The 23,074-nt window shown below is 38.9% G+C and overlaps 1 protein-coding gene across 1 annotated transcript; it reads right to left on the bottom strand.

The window, feature by feature from the left end:
- Positions 1 to 234: 234 nt before the first annotated feature.
- Positions 235 to 22,772, bottom strand: EEF1E1 (eukaryotic translation elongation factor 1 epsilon 1). The gene is made up of 4 exons (XM_030314877.1): positions 22,667 to 22,772; positions 16,897 to 17,097; positions 9,728 to 9,823; positions 235 to 872 (listed from the first exon to the last, which is right to left on the bottom strand). The coding sequence occupies exons 1-4, from the start codon at positions 22,751 to 22,753 to the stop codon at positions 732 to 734; spliced, it is 525 nt and encodes a 174-aa protein (XP_030170737.1). The 5' UTR covers positions 22,754 to 22,772; the 3' UTR covers positions 235 to 731.
- Positions 22,773 to 23,074: the final 302 nt, after the last annotated feature.

The raw sequence follows: 23,074 nt of genomic DNA, 5'->3' as shown, positions 1-23,074 counted from the left end.
GAGTTGGCTCTTAGTTCAGAAAAACCTAGTAGTTGTCAGGCCTAAAATTGGTGGGATAGCAAGAATTTCCCTTCTTGTCTTCAGCCACTGCCTATTCCAATAAGCCCAACAACAACAAAAGAACCATTAACTCCAATGAATGTATCTTATTCCAGCTCCCTCCAGGGCAGTTCAGTAGGTAGTTTCACCTCAATGAATACTGGCTACAGGAAAGAAAGAAACAAACAAAAAAGATTTTTTCAACCGCATTTACTGGCTCGCATAAATATTTGAAAACAAATCCATCTGTCTTCCCTTTCTGTATCCTTGGCACAATTTATTATAGTTTTTAGTAAACAAATTACTGTAAATATCCATAAGCAGAAAATGAATTTTAAAATATGAGGGAGAGGTCAATAAATAGTCAAATATGTCAGCCACTGAAAGGACTACTTTTTCTCTTAAGATTAAGCCACTGATTTGCAAGTTTATATACTAAAATAAGTTTCATCTATAAAAACAAAGTAATTTATAACTTGATCTCAACTCAAAGTTTTGACAGTTGAATTTTTACATATAAAAGCTGCAAAATTTCAACTAAAGAAGACAGAAAACATTCGGATATAAGTTTATTCTATCAACCTCAGCAAACAAAGAATGACTGCGTATCAATTTACGTTAGTCCTCTGGTCCGGAATATACTTTCCATTTAAAATGTTTGTGACCACGCTTCTGTATGTCATGGATAGCTTCTAGTGGGAATTAGTATATAGTCTGTTCTTGATGAAGACAACAGTGGACAGATGTTGCCTGATCCCTGGGTAATGCTGAATGTGACAAAACCAGCGAGACACATTAAGATATTTTTCCTTTTCTTGAACTGTCAGGTCAACCTAAATAGAGATTAAAAACACATAACACAGACATTACATAAGAACAATTATCAATATCATTTGACTAAAAGATAAAAACTGGGGGGAAAAAAAAAAACAACCCCAGTTCTCAAAAGCCAATATATTTGGATAGGATTAAATAATTTCAGCCACTTAGAAGAGCCATTTGTTTAATGCTTTTATGTTCAGTTCAACACCAGATATGCTTTCTAAGGAAGTCTCAAATTTTCAACAAATGAAAAGTTGACATTAACCCAGCATCTGGAGGCCGAAAGAGTTTGTTTTTTACTTTACTGGAAAGGAAGATAGGAGAAAGTTAGAGAATAGCTCCCAAAAGGTAAGACCTTGGTTCTTTCCACAATATTTTTTTTTTTAGCAAATCTAAAAGAAAGGTTTATTAGGATCTAACATGCTTAACAAGAGAATACTATGTAAACTCTAATACATGTGTGTATATACATGCACATTAATAGATGGCTGGTGTGTGTATATATATATACATACATATATATGCCATACACACACACACACACACACACACACACACACACACAGAGGGGGAGAGAGACAGATGGAGAGAGACTATCACTTCCTTTTCATTAACTCTGGGGAAGAACTGTACTCAGGAAGACAATGACCCACTTAATTTCAAGTGATTATTGCTTAATACAAGGAAGGGCTATTTCCAGTGGCATGTGCCTCAGATGAACAGACCTTCTCAATTAAGTTTGTCACAAAGCTGAACTCTATCTCCATTGAGTGCAGCAGGTCACACAATTTCCTGTCAAGCTACAAGAATGCCCAAGATCTCCTTAGAAAAAGACGTAATAAAAACAGTCGGTCCTATCATTTCACTGGGCTCAAATTCCAAAGTAGGTGACTCAACGACTTTTCTCTAAGCCAAATCTTAAACTAGAATCAAGGAGAGTTGTCAGGTAAAGAGACAGCCAGTGGGCCAGTAACTAACAGCCATGGCCCATGTTTACGATAGTGTGGCTCCTTTTGCTGTTGTTGAATCCACATTTATTCAGATATTACAAGTGTCTGTAAAACTGACTAGAACATTTTACACAAGGGAAAAAGCCTCCTGTGGTTCAAATCCATTAGAGGTCTGCTTACTGGAAGGCACTTTTAGTGAGAGAGCTGTCCTGGGGCTGTTTAGAAGTTCGCATATACTTGTGTCTACAGGCAAATATTCTGCCTGGGTCAACAAAACTGAGGACAAATCACTCTAGTATGCAAAATTTATTGCAGAATATAAAATAATGTTGATAAAATTAAAAGGCAGTCACATAATATTCTCTCAGATGTTTAACTGAACTCATTATTTCCACTTTATATTTATTAGAAGGCAATTAAAAAAGCAAAACCAATACAAATCATCCTGCCTTCCTTTTTACCGTCGACATGAGGATACTACTGTATCAATATCTGATCTTTTAACATTGTCTTGGGTAGTTTCAAAAGTCCATCTCTGTTGGCTCAGTTTACTTAGATTATCAGCAGTGAGAATCTTCTGCCTCTGCTACATAAAAAATTTAAGTTTCAGGTTTAAGTCCGTACATATAAGTTGCTACACAAATGATGAAAACATATTCATCTTGTTTAAGGCAGTGTAAGGTTGAATCTAGTTATCAGAAATCTGTTACTATAACTGTTTCACTTACAATATCATTAGTCTATGGCATGTATATATAAACATATACATGTATATATATGTGTGTGCATATATATATATATACACATCTATATATATAAGGTACTTTTTATTACAAGAGAATTCATGGCTTCACATGTGAAGAATTATCTTATTCCTAACTGTCTGGTCTATAAACAGGAGGGAAATAAACATTGCTGAATAAACTGAATTATCAGTTTATGTTTCAAAAGGTAAAAAACATTTTGTAAAAGAGCTAATGTTTTGTTCTTTCTAAATGCTTTCCATATGTGAACTTCACCAGTGACTTCAAAAGAAAATGTAAGATTTAAAAGAAAAATTTTTTACATAGACTTTATTTTTATATAGTTTTTAAATGTCTACTTATTTATTTTGAGAAAGAGAGCACGTGAGCAAGGGAGGGGCAGAGAGAGAGGAAGAGAGAGAAACCCAAGCAGGCTCTGTGGTATCAGTGCAGAGCCTGAAGTGGGGCTTGAGATCATGATGACCTGAGCCAAAGTCAAGAGTCCAAGGCTCAACCGACTGAGCCACCCAAGTGCCCCCCAAATATAAGGTTTTGAAAAAGCTCAACCACTACTAAACATAATTGCAAGTCTAACAGGAGATGGGGGGTGAATTTTCTTCATTCATTCATTCATTCATTCACACATACATACGTATGTAAACTCAAAATCGACTTCAGCAAACCTCTTTACCAATAGTTAAAGCAAACAGAACAAGTTCCACTCCAACTTGATTTTGTGTTAGCTGCTGCAATATATGATTCAAATCTGACCGCTTCCTTACAATTTACTCTTTTCAAAACTTACATTTAAAAGTCTCCACTCAGCCACTGTGTGAGATGTTATTTTTAAGGATGAATTAAAACACACTGAGAAGAAAGCATTTCCAAACAATAAAGTGCTTGTTTGATCTATGATCTACGTTCAAGTTATTCAATCAGATTCCAAACATAAGTCAAAAGGGCAATGTCTGTTTACTATTTACATTTCAGAACAGCATTTGCTATCATGGAGGACTGGCTAATGCTGCTCCTCAGACTATTATTTAAGGTAATAACAATAAAATATAACACACAGCAAAACCAATATTCTCCAACTTAAAACTTTCACATTTAGAGTCTCCAGTATAGAGATTATCAGCAGACGGTATGAAATAATTTCTATTCCAAGAGCTTCTAAACCTTCTTCTAACATTTCCAATCTATTCCAACAAGATGGATCTATTTCAGAGAATGTGAATCTGTTCATTTTCCCTCAGAAAATTGTGCCAGTGGGGTACCTTGGTGGCTCAATCGGTTACGCATCTGACTCTTGATTCCGGCTCAGATCATGATCCCAGGGTTGTGGGATCGAGCCCCGCATCCAGCTCCACGTTGGGCATGGAGCCTGCTTAAGATTCTCTCCCTCTGCCCCTTGCCCGCAAGTGCACGTTTTCTCGTTCTCTCAAAAAACAAAAAACCTCAAGTGACAGAAATACACAAGAGCTTTTCCAAAAGGCTCAGGCTACCACTTACCCTCCTTTTAAACTGTAGAGTTTGTCCCCTGAGGCTGAGAAAATTATGACTGATCGATTTGTTAGCTCTCTTCTACATTTTTGGTAGACGTTCTATTTCTGAACTCACCATAAACAAACAAAAAACAGATCCCACCCCACCCCCCAAGTAACCTTACAGGTTTTTAGAACTTTTTAGATGGGACCCCCTGGGCCACTTCACTTACAACACTGGTTTTACAGCATCCCTTTCTAGTCAGCTTCTTTTCCTTTCTTGCAACAGGAAACACAATGCAACTTTCCAGTCACCATTTCCTGCTTCTCACTGGCCCACATGCCACTGTGTCTACAGTGATGATGCTTGACTCTTTCTACCTAATCATTCCTTTTTATTTATATTGGCTCTCTATACCTAGCCTGAACTTCAAAGCCAAACAGATAATATTCTTAGACACTAATTTCCCATGAAGACACATGAGAAACACTTTAAGTGACCCATTCCAGATCAGGCTGTAAGGCTGGTTTGCTATGTTTCCGACTGGCACCATGCAACCCCTGGGACAATCTTTATGGTTAGTGTTCCTGGACAGCACCAATTTCTTTTACTTTTCCTTTCTTTCCTAAAAGAACGACATACCTCCATTCGTGTTGCAGACTTCAGAACAAATGTAATTTAATTGATAACAATCTGATAGTCAGGCAACAGATAACCCTACAAAGATTTTCATAATCTTGAGCAACAGTCTGCTCACAGGGACTGCTATCTACTAGTGAAATCACTTTAGGAAAGCAATGAGTCACTGGTATGACAATAAACAGCCACACTAACTGGCAGTTTAACAAAGGGAGAACAACGTAATATTCCTCAAAGGGAATTACGATAGACCAGATCTTATAATTAGAGTAACTTAGCCACAACTAAAGTTGGGCTTACACTGAAACGAAATACTGTGGGATTATTTGAGGACTTGAAGGTTCCCTGACTGCTGTTTAGTGCACTGCGTTGATTACATACGAAGTATTTAATAACGTGAAAACAAAGGAACGCATGAGGGCAAAGATAAATATATACCGCCAAAGCAAATGAAGCACAAAAACTGTCTGATGAATACGAGCAGGTAGCCAAACTGAACTGCACATCGATTCTGTCTGAACTTAATGCCCAGTAATCACCTTTTCTCATATGGATAGATTTACACCTAACTCAACAGGGATGTCATTTAACACCACAGTGCAAGTCCATCACAGTAGAGGTTTTAGTCTGTGAGGGGTTCCTTGAGAAGATGTTCTCTGACGTACTCTGCCTACACTTGGACCGGGGTCGGAGACACGCTTTGGTTATGTACTCATTTCATGAAGCCAAACGCATGCCTTGCCACATGATGTACATATTATTCTATTCACTTTTGTTTTGAAAAAGAGAAGTATAATATCCTTCATCATAGTATCCTAGGTCACTACATGTAAAGAAGGTATACATTCCGAAACAGGAAAATATAAATAGGCATGGATCATTAAATATTCTTAACGTAACCCTAATTTTAACATGCTGCATTGGACAAAATACTTCTAAACTGCTTGAAAACCAAACACCCTTGGGAGCACCTAAGTAACTTCGCAGCTCATGCTATGAAAATTTTGCATTATAGAATTATGACCTTGGTCACTCTGCTGGCAAAGAAATTCCATACAAGCTCCCTCCTTCTCAGAGTATTTCCTTTCCCTACCACGTGACCTGCATAAGCCAGAAGAGAGAAAAATGTAAATACATACTCAGGTTGTAAGAGTTACACTTCATTACTGTCTTTTTTTTTTTTTTTTTTTTTTTTTTAATTAGATGGGAGAAATGGCTCTTTGTCAGTGAGAGCTTGACACTACAAGGAGGCAGGCCTAGGGAAGGCCCGACAGGCCTTCCCTACCTGTGGATAGCGCCACATGTAAGATTAGATTACATTTCTCCTAGTGTTAAGCTTTAAAATGAAATAATGTCACACTCAAATGTTTTAAAAATGTCAACAAGAGTGTTGTGGTTGTTAGACGGATGTTGTTCTTGTGCCTCTCTGGAAAGTAGCCATGCTCTTGGCTATGAACTCTCCCTCGAGTCAAGCCACAGATGCCTCCTAGTTGAAAGATGGAGGTTTCCCACCAGGATAAAGATACACAGATACCATAAGAGCAATCTTTAGCTTGTGGGCTTTTGCATTTGGAAATGAGGTAAACCGTGCCATGTCACCCTTCTACATTCAAAAAGCTACTAAAATATTTTGAATCTGGAACGGACTAAAAGGAGGCTGGGGTGATCAAAGAATTTCAGCTCTACTTCCACTGGCTTCGCATTCAAATAAGATAATTTTAGATTTAATCATACTGAAGCTTAAAACTAAACATCGCACTCTCAAGATTTACAACCTAAAACAGGAAACACAAAGAGAAGAGATTGCTAAGTACTGCTGATCTCAATAAGCATCTAGTACGATGCGTTTGCTAAGAGCTGCGAAGTGTACATGATATGACATGACCTTCTTCAGTCCCCTTATTTTGCCTGAAATGGAGTCTTACCTCTTCTAAGCATAAGGAAACATCTGTCCCACTTTATTCTTGTTGTATCAGTAATGACTAATAATTATTAATAACCCTCCTTTCACTGTCAAAGTGTTGTTTTGGATGAGAAATCCTATGATCATCCTACTTAAATGCAATTATTTATATTCAAACTTATCACTAGCTTTCTGAAACAATGAAAATTCCCTTAGATAGCTAAAGCCACCCAAATCTTGCAGATATTGTTCTGACAATTTGATGATTCTACATTTTACTTTACTCCATCTGCCTCTTTAATTGTTCACATAATATTCTGACCAGAAATTAGCCCTTTGCTTTATTCAATAATTCTCTTCCTGTAAAATGGTCTTATTTCTTTGAAGAGATCAACAGTTGCTTGAAAACAAGCTTTATACTTCTTTTATGTCTCTCAAGGATAGTAAAATGGGCACATATAATAAACTCAGTTTAAGTATCGTCGTGAGAACAGACTATTAGGCTGAGTGAAGGACCGTACCTAGGTGGTTACCCTGACAATGTTACAGAACTGAGCACAATCCCTCAGGGATCTTAGAGGAACAATGCTTAATAAGCCAAGTAAATCCAACTGAGGAATTAGAGCTTGAGCAAGGCGTGAAGAAAAACTATCGTACATTATGGTATTTGACAGCATACGAAGGGCATCCCCACACATTGTGACACTTGCAGCAGAAGACAGACTTTGTCTTGGCCCTTCCAAAACCCAGGCGGTCTTTGCACAAAGCACTAGTTTCCTTCTGTATAATAAGAGGGTAGTACCACTAGTTCCGTCTCCTTTATCTGAGGTACAAGGAGAAAATATACATAAAACTGAAAAATACAGAGAAATATGTTAATTACATTAGTCAGTGTTCGTGGAGGGGAGTGTAGATGGTATGCACTTGGGAGGCATTATGTCTGACAGCGGTGTTATAGTTACGAATTGCCGTAGTCTCTGACTCAAGCAGTTTACGATTTGAAAGAGAAATTTTCCAAGAAGAATTACAGTATAAAGTGAAACAAGCCAGAGCTGAGGGAGGCTGGGAGGCACAAAGAGAAACCGAGGAAAGAGCACTTCAGTAGGCTTCAGGAGCCCGAGGGGGCCTCACCAGGAAATCAGTGCTGTAGCTGAGTGACCCTTGGTGAAATGTGAGCGAATCTGGGAGGAAGATAAGGGCTGGGCCCAGGCAGCGAATGAGAAGAGCAGAGTGAGGGCCCTGAGCAGAGGGGGCGCAGGGCAAGAGACCAGGGAGTATGTTACGGCCGAGACAGAGGCATGTGGGGAGAATGATGGCAATGAGGCCGGAGGGTCAACATGAAGAAGGGGCTCCCGTCCGGGCAGTGAGGAGCTACTTCATTATTTTGAGAAAGAAAGACACATTCATGAGAAAAATCGCTCGGGTGGCAATGAAGATGGACTGTATGAGAGGAGACTGGTGGCAGGAGGCCATTTCAACAGCACTGACAGAAGATAATGAATTCTGGAACTAGGGCAATATCACCCAGGATCGCAGCAAGATGTATGTGAGAGGCATCCCGGAGGTGGAAACAAAAGAACCTGATTAATTGGATGCACGAGGCACGGAATACAGAAAATGGGTTATTTTTTTCCACAAGGAAGAAGATCGGTGTTGGGAGGAAGTTTCAGGGGGAGATAGACGTAAGGAAGCCAAATTCTGGAGCCAAACTCCCTGGTTTCCAGACATGGTTTTGCCACTAACAGTGTGATCTCAAAGAAGACATGTGACCTCTCTATGCCTCTCTTACTTCATCTGTGAAATGGGGATAATAATAATAGTACCTACCTGATAGGGCTGTTATAAGGATTAAATGAGTTAACACTTATGAAGAATAGAGAACACAGTGAGTTCCATATAATTGTAAATAAATTTAGGATGGGAAACAATTTAAAGAGATTGACCAGATAATGGGAAAAATGGCATATATGAGGAAGAAAGGATGTAACATTTGACAAGATCCAGAAATGGGGCAGGAGGGGGAGTTCAAGTAAGAGAGCAGAAAAGGGAGACAAGAGGGATGCATGCATGGGGGCAGGGCAGGGGGGCTGGAAGATGGGGAAAGATGAGGGCATTCAAATCAATAGCCTCCACCTTATAGCTGAAAGAGGGAGGAAGGCTCCGAGATAATGAAGATAAAGGAGGAGGGAAAAGGAGGGGTTAAGGAAAGTGCTAAGGGTCTGGAAGTATGCCTAGGAGGAATGAAGAGCTGATGCAGATGAGAGCCTGGCTGAAACTGAACAGTATAAATTCATAGTGGCACCAATCTACAGCTTTGTGATTTCTCCCACAGACCTCAGCCTGGACAAGGACATAACATGGAAGCATTTATTAGAACTGACCAAGAGGTGGGTATTTACAGGGAAAGGGTGGTGAATGTACAGTGGAGCAAAGAAGCTGAAGATACTAGTAAGAGTATTTGAAGTTACACAAAAGGAGATCCAGGTTGGATGAAGAAAAAGTACGTAGGTTTGGAAAAAGGGAAGGGATCCAGTTGCTTCAGATAATGACGGGATGAGTAAGAGATTAAGAGCTAAGAAGTAGAGGTTGTACAGAAGATGTGGTACTGGAATTAAGAATTAGAAGGAGGGGCACCTGGGTGGCTCAGCTGGTTAAGCATACAACTTTGGCTTACATCATGATCCCACAGTTCAAGGGTTCGAGCCCCGCATCGGGCTCTGTGCTGACAGCTCAGAGCCTGAAGCCTACTTCAGATTCTGTGTTTCCCTCTCTCTCTGCCCCTCCCCGGCTTGTGCTCTCTCTCTCAGAAATAAATAAACATTAAAAAAAAAAAAAGGAATTAGAGAGGGGGAGGGTGATGATGGGGGGCTAGTCCAGGCCATGATGACAGTCAAGTTTACGGAATGGCAAGAGAAGTAGCTGCGAACAGGAGCAGAGACAAGAACAGGAAGCAAACAGGTCAAGGAACAGGAAGCTACTGCATTTGGTGGATTATGTGGAAGGAATATGTGCATAAGGTACTTTGTATAAAAAAATTCATTTTTATTTGAAAAGGTGAAATGCAAATTTGATTTAAATTCAAGACAAATAAAGAAATCATTCTGAACATTACAGAGAAAAAAGCTAACAACTATTCAAATACTCACTATAAAGCGATGGAGTCCATAGTACAACAGGATATCTGCTAAGGTAAAGTTATATCCTGTAAGGTAGACTTTATCTTCAAGATACGAATTAAGATCCTAGAAAAAACAAATAAGATATTAATCTAAAAAGCGATAATAATCAAGTCAACTACCATATCATTAGATTTGGAACATTTAGAAGACTATTAGAAAACAAAACACTGACTTTTAATTTTTTAATTTCTGACATTAATAGACTCAGATTCATTCAAAAGAACCGATCATAAACCAATCACCTCATTTTGAAAAATAGGGTAAACGTTATTAGTCTTATTTTAAAGAAATAAAAAAACATTAAAAATGTTATTCAAAATACCATCTATGTCCATTTCAAAGGCACGCATTTTTCCCCCCAGGGTTGGGGAGATCATTTTGTAAATTATGATGTTAGATTTACTTTTTCCATCAAAATATAAAAAAAAACTCTTCAATAATTTCTCTTAAGAGTACTATATAATTTACTGGCTTGCTGTATTTTTTATATATGCATATTTAAAAAGTTTTAATTGCAGTAGAATCATGTTACCATCTTACCCACTTTTAAGTGTAAATATCAGGAATATTCATACTGTTGTGTAACCAATCTTTGGAATTTTTTCATCTTGCGGAACTAAAACTCCGTCCTATATTGACATATATTTAGAACTCTGCATCCCAAGGCAACAGAATATACTTTCTTCTCAAGTGCACATGGAACATTCTCCAAGATATATCACAACATACTGGGTCACAAAATAGTCCTTAGGAAGTGTAAAAGAATTGAGATCATAGCATGCACACTTTCAGACCACAATGCTATGAAACTTGAAATCAACCACAGGAAAAAGTCTGGAAAACCTCCAAAAGCATGGAGGTTAAAGAACACCCTACTAAAGAATGAATGGGTCAACCAGGCAATTAGAGAAGAAAGTAAAAAATATATGGAAACAAATGAAAATGAAAATACAACAATCCAAACGCTTTGGGACGCAGCAAAGGCAGTCCTGAGAGGAAAATACATTGCAATCCAGGCCTAGCTCAAGAAACAAGAAAAATCCCCAAAAGAAAATCTAACAGCACACCTAAAGGAAATAGAAGCAGAACAGCAAAGACACCCCAAACCCAGCAGAAGAAGAGAAATAAAGATCAGAGCAGAAATAAACAATATAGAATCTAAAAAAAACTGTAGAGCAGATCAATGAAACCAAGAGTTGGTTTTTTGAAAAAATAAACAAAATTGATAAACCTCTAGCCAGGCTTCTCAAAAAGAAAAGGGAGATGACCCAAATAGATAAAATCATGAATGAAAATGGAATTACTACAACCAATCCCTCAGAAATACAAGCAATTATCAGGGAATACTATGAAAAATTATATGCCAACAAACTGGACAACCTGGAAGAAATGGAAAAATTCCTAAACACCCACACACTTCCAAAACTCAAAACAGGAAGAAATAGAAAACTTGAACAGACCCATAACCAGCAAAGAAATTGAATCAGTTATCAAAAATCTCCCAACAAATAGGAGTCCAAGGCCAGATGGCTTCCCTGGGGAATTCTACTACACATTTAAAGCAGAGATAATACCTATCCTTCTCAAGATGTTTCAAAAAATAGAAACGGAAGGAAAACTTCCAGACTCATTCTATGAAGCCAGCATTACTTTGATTCCCAAACCAGACAGAGACCCAGCAAAAAAGGAGAACTACAGGCCAATATCCCTGATGAATATGGATATAAATATTCTCAACAAGATACTAGCAAATCGAATTCAACAGCATATAAAAAGAGTTATTCACCATGATCAAGTGGGATTCATTCCTGGGCTGTGGGGCTGGTTCAACATTCGCAAATCAATCAATGTGATACATCACATTAATAAAAGAAAAGAACCATATGATCCTGTCAATCGATGCAGAAAAAGCATTTGACAAAATTCAGCATCCTTTCTTAATAAACTCGAGAAAGTAAGGATAGAAGGAACATACTTAAAGATCATAAAAGCCATTTATGAAAAGCCCACAGCTAATATCATCCTCAGTGGGGAAAAACTGAGCTTTCCCCCTGAGATCAAGAACAGGGATGTCCACTCTCACCACTGCTGTTCAACATGGTGTTGGAAGTTCTAGCATCAGCAATCAGACAACAAAAAGAAATCAAAGGCATCAAAATTGGCAAAGATGAAGTCAAGCTTTCACTTTTTGCAGACATGATATTATACATGAAAAACCTGATAGACTCCACCAAAAGTCTGCTAGAACTGATACATGAATTCAGCAAAGTCGCAGGATACAAAATCAATGTACAGAAATCAGTTGCATTCTTATACACTAATAATGAAGCAACAGAAAGACAAATAAAGAAACTGATCCCATTCACAACTGCACCAAGAAGCATAAAACACCTAGGAACAAATCTAACCAAAGATGTAAAAGATCTGTATGCTGAAAACTATAGAAAGCTTATGAAGGAAATGGAAGAAGATACAAAGAAATGGAAAAACGTTCCGTGCTCATGGATTGGAAGAATAAATATTGTCAAAATGTCAATACTACCCAAAGCTATCTACACATTCAATGCAATCCCAATCAAAATTGCACCAGCATTCTTCTTGAAGCTAGAACAAGCAATCCTAAAATTTGTATGGAACCAAAAAGACCCCAAATAGCCAAAGTATTATTGAAGAAGAAGATCAAAGCAGGAGGCATCACAATCCCAGACTTTAGCCTCTACTACAAAGCTGTAATCATCAAGATAGCATGGTATTGATACAAAAACAGACGCATAGACCAACGGAATAGAATAGAAACTCCAGAATTGGACCCACAAAAGTATGGCCAACTAATCTTTGACAAAGCAGGAAAGAATATCCAATGGAAAAAAGACAGTCTCTTTAACAAATGGTGCTCGGAGAACTGGACAGCAACATGCAGAAGAATGAAATTAGACCACTTTCTTACACCATTCACAAAAATAAACTCAAAATGGATAAAGGACCTAAAAGTGAGACAGGAAACCATCAGAACCCTAGAGGAGAAAGCAGGAGAAAAACCTTTCTGACCTCAGCCGCAGCAGTATCTTACTTGACACATCTCCAAAGGCAAGGGAATTAAAAGCAAAAATGAACTATTGGGACCTCATGAAGATAAAACGCTTCTGCACTGCAAAGGAAACAATCAACTAAAGGCAACAGACGGAATGGGGAAAGATATTTGCAAATGACACATCAGACAAAGGGTTAGTATCCTAAATCTATAAAGAACTCACCAAACTCCACACCCAAAAAACAAATAACCCAGTGAAGAAATGGGCAGAAAACATGAATAGACACTTTTCTAAAGGAGACATCCAGATGGCCAACAGGCACATGAAAAGATGCTCAACGTCACTTCTCATCAGGGAAATACAAATCAAAACCACACTCAGATATCACCTCATGCCAGTCAGAGTGGCTAAAATGAACAAATCAGGAGACTATAGATGCTGGCGAGGATGTGGAGAAACAGGAACCCTCTTGCACTGTTGGTGGGAATGCAAACTGGTACAGCCGCTCTGGAAAACAGTGTGGAGGTTCCTCAAAAAATTACAAATAGATAGATCTACCCTATGACCCAGCAATAGTACTGCTAGGAATTTACCCAAGGGATACAGGAGTGCTGATGCATAGGGACACTTGTACCCCAATGTTTATATAGCAGCACTCTCAACAATAGCCAAATTGTGGAAAGAGCCTAAATGTCCATCAACTGATGAATGGATAAAGAAACTGTAGTTTCTATACACAATGGAATACTACTTGGCAATGAGAAGGAATGAAATACGGCCTTTTGTAGCAATGTGGATGGAACTGGAGAGTGTTATGCTAAATGAAATAAGTTACACAGAGAAAGACAGATACCATTATGTTTTCACTCTTACGTGGATCCTGAGAAACTTAACAGAAGACCATGGGGGAAAGGAAGGGAAAAAAAAAAAAAAGTTAGAGAGGGAAGAAGCCAAACCATAAGAGACTGTTAAAAACTGAGAATAAACTGAGGGTTGATGGGGGGTGGGAAGGAGGGGAAAGTGGGTTTTGGGCATTGAGAAGGGCACCTGTTGGGATGAGCACTGGGTGTGGTATGGAAACCAATTTGACAATAAATTTCATTAAACAAACAAATAAATAAATAAAATAAAACTCTGTCCTATTAAACAACTCCCCATCTCCCCCACCCCAGACCCTGGCAACCACCATCTTTCTGTTTCTATGCACTGATTACTTTCAATACAGCATATAAGTGAACTCATAGAGAGTTTGTCTTTTTGTGACTAGCTTATACTTAGTATAATAACCTCTTACGTGAGTCAGAATTTTCTTCCTTTTGGGGCTTGATAATATTCCATTGTTTACATATACCAAATTTTGTTCATCGATTCATCCATCAAAGGACCCTTGGATTGTTTCCATCTCTCAGCTATTGTCAATAATATTGCTATGGACATGAGTGTACAAATATCTCTTTAAGACCCATTGTGAATTATTTTGGGTATATATCCTTAAAATAGAATTCATGAGGATGTTTTAGCTATAAAGACTCTCAAGGTTTTCACCTTTAGACTAAAAAACTACAATTAAATAATATTTTTGATTAGTGATATAAATCAAATTGTCCCTACCACATTATAGAATTTCACATATTCAGATATTCACAGAACCCATGTTTGCTGTTCATTTCCTTTGTTTTAAAGTCTTTCCCATGCCATTGCCAAACTTTATCAGATATTTTCCCCCTACAGAGTTCTGAGTTTTCTGTTTTCCTAATTAGTTTTAAACGTCCTAATAATATTGAAAAAGTGGTATAATAAACAGCTATATATCCTCTTTCTAGATTCAACAAATGTTAATGTTTTGCAATGCCTGCCATTTTGAAATTCTGTATTACCTTATTTGTGAACCATTTAAACTTACAATCATGGTTTTAGCCTGAAATGGAACTCTGGAGAGTAAGAAGTAAATCCTTTCATAATATTCTATTAGCAAAAGTTTTAAAAATAAGTAATACAAAGATAAATAGCCCATTATAAAACTGGGCAAAGAATACATACAAGCAAATTTTTAAAAATCATTTAAATTCAGGTACAACTATATGATGCAATACTAACAGGTTATCAAAAAGGTAGTATAAATGAATATTTAGGGACATGAAAGATATTCAGAACTCACTGTCAATGAACAACAAAAAAACAAGTTACAGTGTCCAATAGCTACCCACTTTTAAAATAAAATGCACACATGTATATACAGAAAGGAAAAGCATGGAAAGAGCACAAAAGGAGTTCAATAATATCTGACAACTAAAGTGTTAGTAGCAGTTCTCTCTTGGTGGGACTATAAATGCTTAAAATTTTTTTCCCTTATTTGTATTTCCTAAATTTCTCTAATAAGTATTTACTGTCTTTAAGATAAAAACACTATCACGAAATAGCAAAAAGCAAAGCAAAACAGAAGACAACACTTTCTCATCTATGCTCATATGGCCAAAAATCACACTGCAGTCCATTATACATACATTAGTCTCCCTAGCCAGTCTGCGTTCTGTAAGGACAGGGGCTGTGTTCTTACAGCCTACCCTTAATGGGTCACTGGATCACAAGCCCTTAGAGCTGCATCTGACACATCATTGTAGGTACAGATTAGGAAACTGTGGCAGGGCAAGGACAACCAAGTCACCTATCCCCTTATACATTTCAAAAATGGTAGTATCTCTGGTCAGATTCTCTGGATTGGAGTTTCAAATACTATTTATATATCCCAGATACACCATTTTGGTGGAATTACTTCCATGTGCCTAATACCAAATCTCTGAATACAACTTTGGACTTATAAACCCAATTCAGTGAAATCCTGTTCATATCTTTCAGAATTAAGTACTATTACTATCCTTTCTTCCGGGAAATTACAAGAGATAGTTACATTTGCCTGAAATCTCACATTCACTGAGAGAACAGACATGCTTGCTTCCCTTTGGAAATGCTGCTGACCACGGCAGAGGCCAGCAGGAAGGGTCAGTGTGGATATTAAGCATGAATAGTTGATCAGGATAGCACCTATAAAGAAACAAGGCCTGAAATCTACCAGTTCTCTTGATGATATCTATCAAGAATATAGTTTAAACCATTCCCCCGAGTGATAAATGAAAAGCTTTTCGTACTATGAGACCTTCTTACACAACTTACACTACCAATTTATATAATGGGAATAAAATTAGAAAACAGAAGGGATTCCTGCAGTGGTATGTGGTTGTCTGGATGATTTCTAAGGTTCCTTCAAATTCTAAACTTCTATAAAAAATTTTTAATCTGCTTTATTTTTATGTAATTAATAAAAAATATCATTTGGAATTAAAAAAATTTTTTTAATGTTTATTTTTTTTGGGGGGGGAGGGGTAGAGAGAAAGGGAGACACAGAATCTGAAGCAGGCTCCAGGCTCTGGGCTGTCAGTAGCAAATCTAATGTGGGGCTCAAACCCACAAACCATGAGATCATGACCTGAGCTGAAGTTGGATGCTTAATTGACTGAGCCACCCAGGTGCCCCACAATGTTTTTTATTATTGGTGATTCTGGAGCCATCTTCAGTTTATACCTTATATCAATAGATTCTTTTATTCTGATCTAGGTTCTTTGGAAAGAAAATACAAACCTTAAAGCAATACGTCTCAAGGGAAAAAATGTGGGCTTTCTCAGATCAATCTAACAGTGTTTTTTAGTAACTCCCAAAGATTCTGATTCCCTTCTTGCCCTTGACAAAGTACTTTACTGCTGAATGGAGAAAATAAGTATTAAGGCATCACATTAAATAAAAATCATGCAAGTAATTGTTGACTATGATGAACGTTATGAGAAAAAGGACATAGAATAAGGACCTACATTTGTTAGAGAGAGAGAGGTGGCTGAGAACATTTCTGAGGAAGGGGTATCTGAGCTGAGATCTGAAGGCAGAGGGCTGGTGGACTCTTACCAGCACAGGTAATAACAGGTACAAACCTACCCTGAGGCAAAAGGAAACAAGAAGGCCCATAGCTTCAGCTACTGAATCTCAGGGGAGAGAGAGCTTCCTGCTATTAACAGTTCACGCATTTATTTTAGCCTTTACAGTGAATCACAATACCTTCAACAGAGTGCGGACATCATCTTTACTGGAGTGCCCATCCACTCGAGTTACCCTGTACTCCAACCACTGCTGAACTACTGCTTTTTCTTCTGCGGTGCTCCCAAGCAAATATTCTTTGTTGGCCTGCTTGACAAGATGGGCTGCTATAGTAGTCAGTCCTGTTAGACTTGGACCGTTGTTTGTTTGAAGAACTGGAATCTTAAAAAGAAAAAATTCTTCAGATAAATTTAAAAAACAAGTACCATCATGTTTTTAAGTTCTACGTATCAAATCCCTCACTGTTTTTTCAAGACAATCTAGGATTCTACTCTAAGGTACTAAATTATATACAAATGAAAATCAGCAAAATAGTTGTTCTATCATTTACAATTTGGTAACAGATGTTTGGAGTAAAACTTGTAGTAACATTGCAAAAATCAGTATGTTTCTACATAATTTATAACTGTGCTTATACAAGAGGAAAAAATGGAAAGCCTAATAATACTGCATTAATTTCAATCAAGTTTACCAATACCCTATTTTAGCAAGATGAACATACTTAAATAAACCTGACTTCTGTAATAACAAAAAGATACAATTATAGTAACACTGACTTAATGCTGATGTAGTTACAACCACCAAATGAGATCTAGGCTGCTTTTAGTGACATGTGATCTTAATATAATTAGTGATCTCATTAACTAGGTATGGACTGTGATGGTGACTTGGTTGCTATGAATTGCATATCCATCAATTCTGGAATTATTTAGAGTAAGGTCACTGTTGGCCAATATCTCATATTTTTAAAAACACTCTAAAATATAATTGGGGCCAATGATAATAGTCTGGGCTTCAGGTAATCATCTGAAAAATAATACTGTTTTTGTTTCCCTTATTAGAACAGTAATACAAAAGGTCAGCTTATAAGAAATTGCTAATTAATTTAAATGTTTTTGATGTACAACCAAGCAAAGACCTATGAGAAATTTAAAAGAAAATGGGGAGGTGCGGTGCTTGGGTGGCTCAGTCAGTTGAACATCTAACTCTTGAGCCTGCTTGGGATTGTCTCTCCCCCTGTTCCTCTCCTTCTCTCTCAAAAATAAATAAACAAGAAAGAAAGGAAGGAAGGAAGGAAGGAAGGAAGGAAGGAAGGAAGGAAGGAAGGAAGGAAGGAAGAAAAAGTATCACCTGATGGGGAGACTGACCAATTACCCAAAAACAAGTATACAAGGGCACCTGGGTGCCTCATTCAGTTAAGTGACCAACCCTTGATTTCAGGTCAGGTCATCTCAGGATTCCTGAGATACAGCCCTGTGTCAGGCTCCTTGCTGACAGTGCAGAGCCTGCTTGGGATTCTCTCTCTGCCTGTCTTGAGCTCACACACACACATGCTCGCTCGCTCTCTCTCTCTCTCTCTCTCTCTCTCTCAAAGTAAATAAACATTAAAAAAAGTATACAGTCTAAATGACCCAAACAAACCAAACAAGAATATCTCCTTGGGAAGATGGCTGCTTTTTCCAGTCACTAAATAGTATCTGTACTTGTAAAGTGATTTACACTTTGTGGGACACTTTCATGCTCACATTTAGGTCAACAGGACCCTGTGAAGTATACGGAGAGATTAACATTTTCAGATACAAATTCAAAGGTTACCTCCTAAAAATTAAAGTAACAAAAGGTACTTTCTGGTTTTCCACTTCCTTACCTACTTCCCATTCACTACTTAGCTCCTTGAAATTTCACTTTTGCCTTCATACTCAAATGAAGCCTCTACCTCTAAGATCACTGATAATATCCTTTAAAAAAAATGCATGGAGGGGCACTTGAGTGGCTCAGTCAGTTAAACATCTGACTGTGGCTCAGGTTATGATCTCACGGTTTGTGAGTTCGAGTCCTGCACCAGGCTTTTTGCTGTCAGCACCTCTGGGGTTGCTGGTAACGTTCTATTCCTTGACTGTGTTGTTACCTACCTGTGTTCACTTTGTGGCAACTCATCAAGATTTATTCACTTTTCTGAATGTATGTTATATTTAAAAAACATTACAAAACCTGAAAAAGAACCTGCAAACAATGACTGTGTGTGGGGAAATGACATTTAATTCTAAAGAGGATTATTTGTAAAAATACATTATCCACAATCCCACCATGCTAACTCAAAAAATTCCCAGTTACCTTCTCATTTAATCACTACATCTTCTAAGTTGGAAAGTAATTTCATCATCATCTTACAAAGAATCAGGGTCACCTGCTTTGTAATGGCAAGGTGGATAATGTCAGGGTTTGGATAAAGTAAGACTGACTTGTAAAGTCCATTCTCTTTCCTTTATACAGCCTAAAGTACATAAATCTTGTATAGCTGCAATCATGGGGCACATGCTATTTTCATATTATTCTTAGAACGCCATGGTTTTCTAAGTAATCACCATCAGTGGCTATATAAGTAATATTCCAATGTGCTGATGTACCATAATTTAATGAACCATTCTCCCAAAGCTGGATCTTTGGATTGTTTTCAATTTTTTTTTAAATTTCTTTAAATAATCTCTACACCCAATGTGGGGCTTGAACTCATAACCCTAAGAGATTAAGAGTCATATCCTTTACTGACTGAGCCAGCCAGGTGCCCCTGGATTTTCAATTAAACATTTTTTTTTAATGTTTTATTATTTTTGAAAGAGAGAGAGAGAGAGAGAGAGAGAGAGAGAGAAAACGCTCAAGTGTGGGAGGAGCAGAGAAAGAGGGAGACACAGAATCTGAAACAGGCTCCAGGCTCTGAGCTGTCAGCACAGAGCCTGATGTGGGGATTGAACCCATGAACCACGAGATCATGACCTGAGCCTAAGTCAGACACTTAACCAACTGAGCCACCCAGGTGCCCCTGGATTGTTGTCAATTAAAAAAAACAAAAACAAATTTTTTTATGTTTATTTATTTTTGAGAGAGAGAGAGAGACAGAGACAAGAGTGCAAGGGGGGAGGGGTAGAAAGAGAGGGAGACACAGAATCTGAAGCAGACTCCAGGCTCTGAGCTGTCAGCACAGAGCCTAATGTGGGGCTCAGAACCCACGGACCATGATATCATGACCTGAGCTGAAGTGGGAAGCTTAACTGACTCAGACACCCAGGTGCCCCGTCAATTTTTAATTATACTAGTCCCCCCTTATCTGTGGGGAAGATGTTCCAAGACCCCCAGTGGATGCCTGAAACCATAGGTTTGTCTAGTACCAAATCTATGCATACTATGTTTTTTCCTATACATAAATACCTATGACAAAGTTGAAGTTATAAATTAGGCACAGGAAGAAATTAACAGCAATAACCGATAATAAACTAGAACAATTATAACAATATAACAAAAGTTATGTGAATGTGGTCTCTCTCTCTCTCTTTCTAAATATCCTATTCTACTATACTCACCCTTCTTGCGATGATGCGAGATGATGAAATGCCTATATAATTAGATGAAGTGAGGTGGACACAGCATCAGCATTGTGACATAGTGCTAGGCTACTCCTGACCTTCTGACATAGTGTCCATTTCCGGACATGACTAACCATAGGGAACTGAAACTGCAGACACTGAAACTATGGATGGGGAGGTGGTACACAGACAGGTGACTAATGTATAATTGGTAATGTTACAGAGAATGCCTTATTGCTTGATGTGGAGAATGAAGGCAGAAGAAAAAAATTAAACTTTCTTACAACTTACAATCCATTGACAAGTCCTTGAGAAAGGCAGAGTGACCTTCCTCTAGAAACTCAACTGCCTTGATGTTAATACTGTGCTAAGGGGAAAAGGCAACCTAAGCTTAACATTAGCCTAATCTCCAGGAACCTGTAAGTCTCACAAAAAAATTCCTTTGGAAACTTTCTTTATCTCTACCCCTCCTCAAAGATATATGTTACCAATCATCTTCCAAGCATGTGGCCCACTGATATACATCTGAAGGGTCTCAGAAGGTTTTACTAGACAGTAGTAAATGACCTTTTCCTAACAACAGCTAGCCCCTCCAGGTCCTGGAAACCTTGATTCCAAACCCCTTAGAGACTTACGCTATCCCTAACCCCCTCCCAAATTGAAAGTATATAATTAGACACTCCTCACAACCCCAGTGCAGTTTTCTGCCCAAGGGTCCTGTCCCTGTGCTTTAATAAAACCACCCTTTTCGCACCAAAGACATGTCAAGAATTCTTTCTCGACTGATCGCTCCTGAACTCCAACTTTTCATATCATTGCTGGCTTACTGCTGTCAGCTGTCTTCCCCCAAAATGACTGAATCTTTTCATATAATCCCAACCCTTTCCCCAAACACACAAATAGAAACTTTCAATAGCTACCCTCTGCTAAGACAAAAAAAAAAAAAAAAAAAAAAGTTTAAAGTAAAATAAAGTAAGAAACCATACTCTGAACTCCAAAGCCCTCACAATTGCCCTCAAACTATAATTTTGGGCTTACTTTGCATTGCAGCACTTTTCATATTGGTCTACTTCTTGCTCCAAATTTCCCAATCTTTCATAATTTTGGTCTTACACACTTTCCATAGCAGCTTTTCTGTGAAGTTTACAAACCCAATCTCACAGTTAAAGTTAACTTTCTCCTTTCACATTCCTCAACAATGTTTTCCTCCACTTAGTATATATTCCATTCTGCTCTAAATTGCCAAAGACTGTTTCTCATACTAGATAAGCCTCCAAGACTCATGTCTTGGCAATGTTCTCTAAAAAACAGAAACCGAACTAGGGAATAGTGGGCAAAGGGAAGGGATCAGCAAGAGGCCAGGGGAAAACGCAACAGCAGGCCTTTTGTCTCCAATGTCTACTTTGCCACCAATCAATGGGCTGATCTTAGGCAAGTCCCATGACTTTTCTAGGCTTCAGGTTAACTTATGTATAAAAACTACACAAGGACTGCTTTTTACCATGGACCAAACTGAGGAACAGAAAAAGAAAAGCGTCACATGGAAAAAATCTCAAAGGGACGAAAAACGTATTTATCCAAAGTTGTCTGCTTACAATCATTCCTCTTTTTTAACACATTCCATCCACGTCAAACAACGATGTTTATGAAACACAAACGTTCTTCAACGCCCTGTCAACGCCCTGAGAAATCGGGAGTCCTTATACCTTCCCAGTCAATTTCATACCCAGTACCTTTCCCCTTCATTTTCTGCACGCTGCACACTGAACTTGAAAAACTCAGAAAAATCTTCCTTGAATCTCCCAGATTGGAGCAAAACCAATTATGTATTCTCTCAGACATCTGCGCTTCAATGTAGCACTTTTCACTTGTAATTAAAACAGCAGCAAAGTTTGTCCACATAGAAAAAAACCAAGCTTCCGGAGGAGGAAGGAGTGAGTCCGTCTCAACCACTGCTGCATTCCCCAGCTCTAGCACAGCGCTACCTGGCATCCTGTTAGCTCTCTGGAGTGGCTGAATGACACTGAATGAAAGGTAGTGTTCTAGTTAATGCTGTCACTGAATGCAAACGCGGGGCCTCCAGACTGGACTCTTTGAGGGCCTTTCTCGCTTTCCCAGAACGGGATGACGACAATTCCCCAGGAGAAAACGTTCAGGCTGAACCCGAACTGGGGAGGTTCCCCTGCACCCTCTAGGAGCCAGGGCCGCAGGGGGAGACCGAGAGACGCCAGCCGGTCCTGCGGCGCAGACACGTGGGGAGAAGGAAAGCCGCCTCCTCATTCTGTCAGCCTCTGCCGGCCACCCCGTCCTACCTCAGCAAGCCCCGCTCCTGTCCACCTCTCCCCCTCCGCGCCGCCCCCGTTTCTCACCTGGCGCTCGCCCTGAGCGCTGTATTTGTTCCCTTTACTCAGTCCCAGGGACTTCTCCAGCAGCTTCAACTCCGCGGCCGCCGCCATCTTCCGGCAGGAGCTCTTGGCAGGGGCGGGACCAGAACAGCAAGGATCTCCTGCATTGGCTGGGAGGGAAGGCCCACTCCCACCAATGTCACCATCTATTGGCTGAACGCAAGGGGGGGCGTGGAAGTCTCGCAGAGCGCAGAGGCGGGGTCAAGGTAAGGGGCGGGGCAGAAGGATGGGTGTGAGACAGGTGGAGAGGTGGTAGCAAACAGCTGTGTGAGGTCTGGGAGCTCCCGAGCTTACTGGCAGAGCGGGGCTTTGCTGTTGCTGTAGACCGAGTCAGCAAACTTCTAGACAGCAGGCTGCTTTCCTGGCTGCTAG

This window comes from Lynx canadensis, chromosome B2, assembly GCF_007474595.2.
Source record: "Lynx canadensis isolate LIC74 chromosome B2, mLynCan4.pri.v2, whole genome shotgun sequence".
Classification (NCBI taxonomy): Eukaryota; Metazoa; Chordata; class Mammalia; order Carnivora; family Felidae; genus Lynx; species Lynx canadensis.
This window is presented reverse-complemented; position numbering and strand designations above follow the sequence as displayed.

Bases quoted from the DNA above. Each gene is read 5' to 3' on its own strand.
- EEF1E1 (XM_030314877.1), bottom strand. From the start codon at position 22,753: ATGGCGGCGGCCGCGGAGTTGAAGCTGCTGGAGAAGTCCCTGGGACTG. The intron at 9,824-16,896 runs GTATTGTGATTC...TGTTTTTTCTAG, and splicing joins ATGTCCGCACTCTGTTGAAG to GATCTTAATTCGTATCTTGA. The intron at 873-9,727 runs GTGAGTATTTGA...ATCTCTATTTAG, and splicing joins ATGGACTCCATCGCTTTATA to GTTGACCTGACAGTTCAAGA.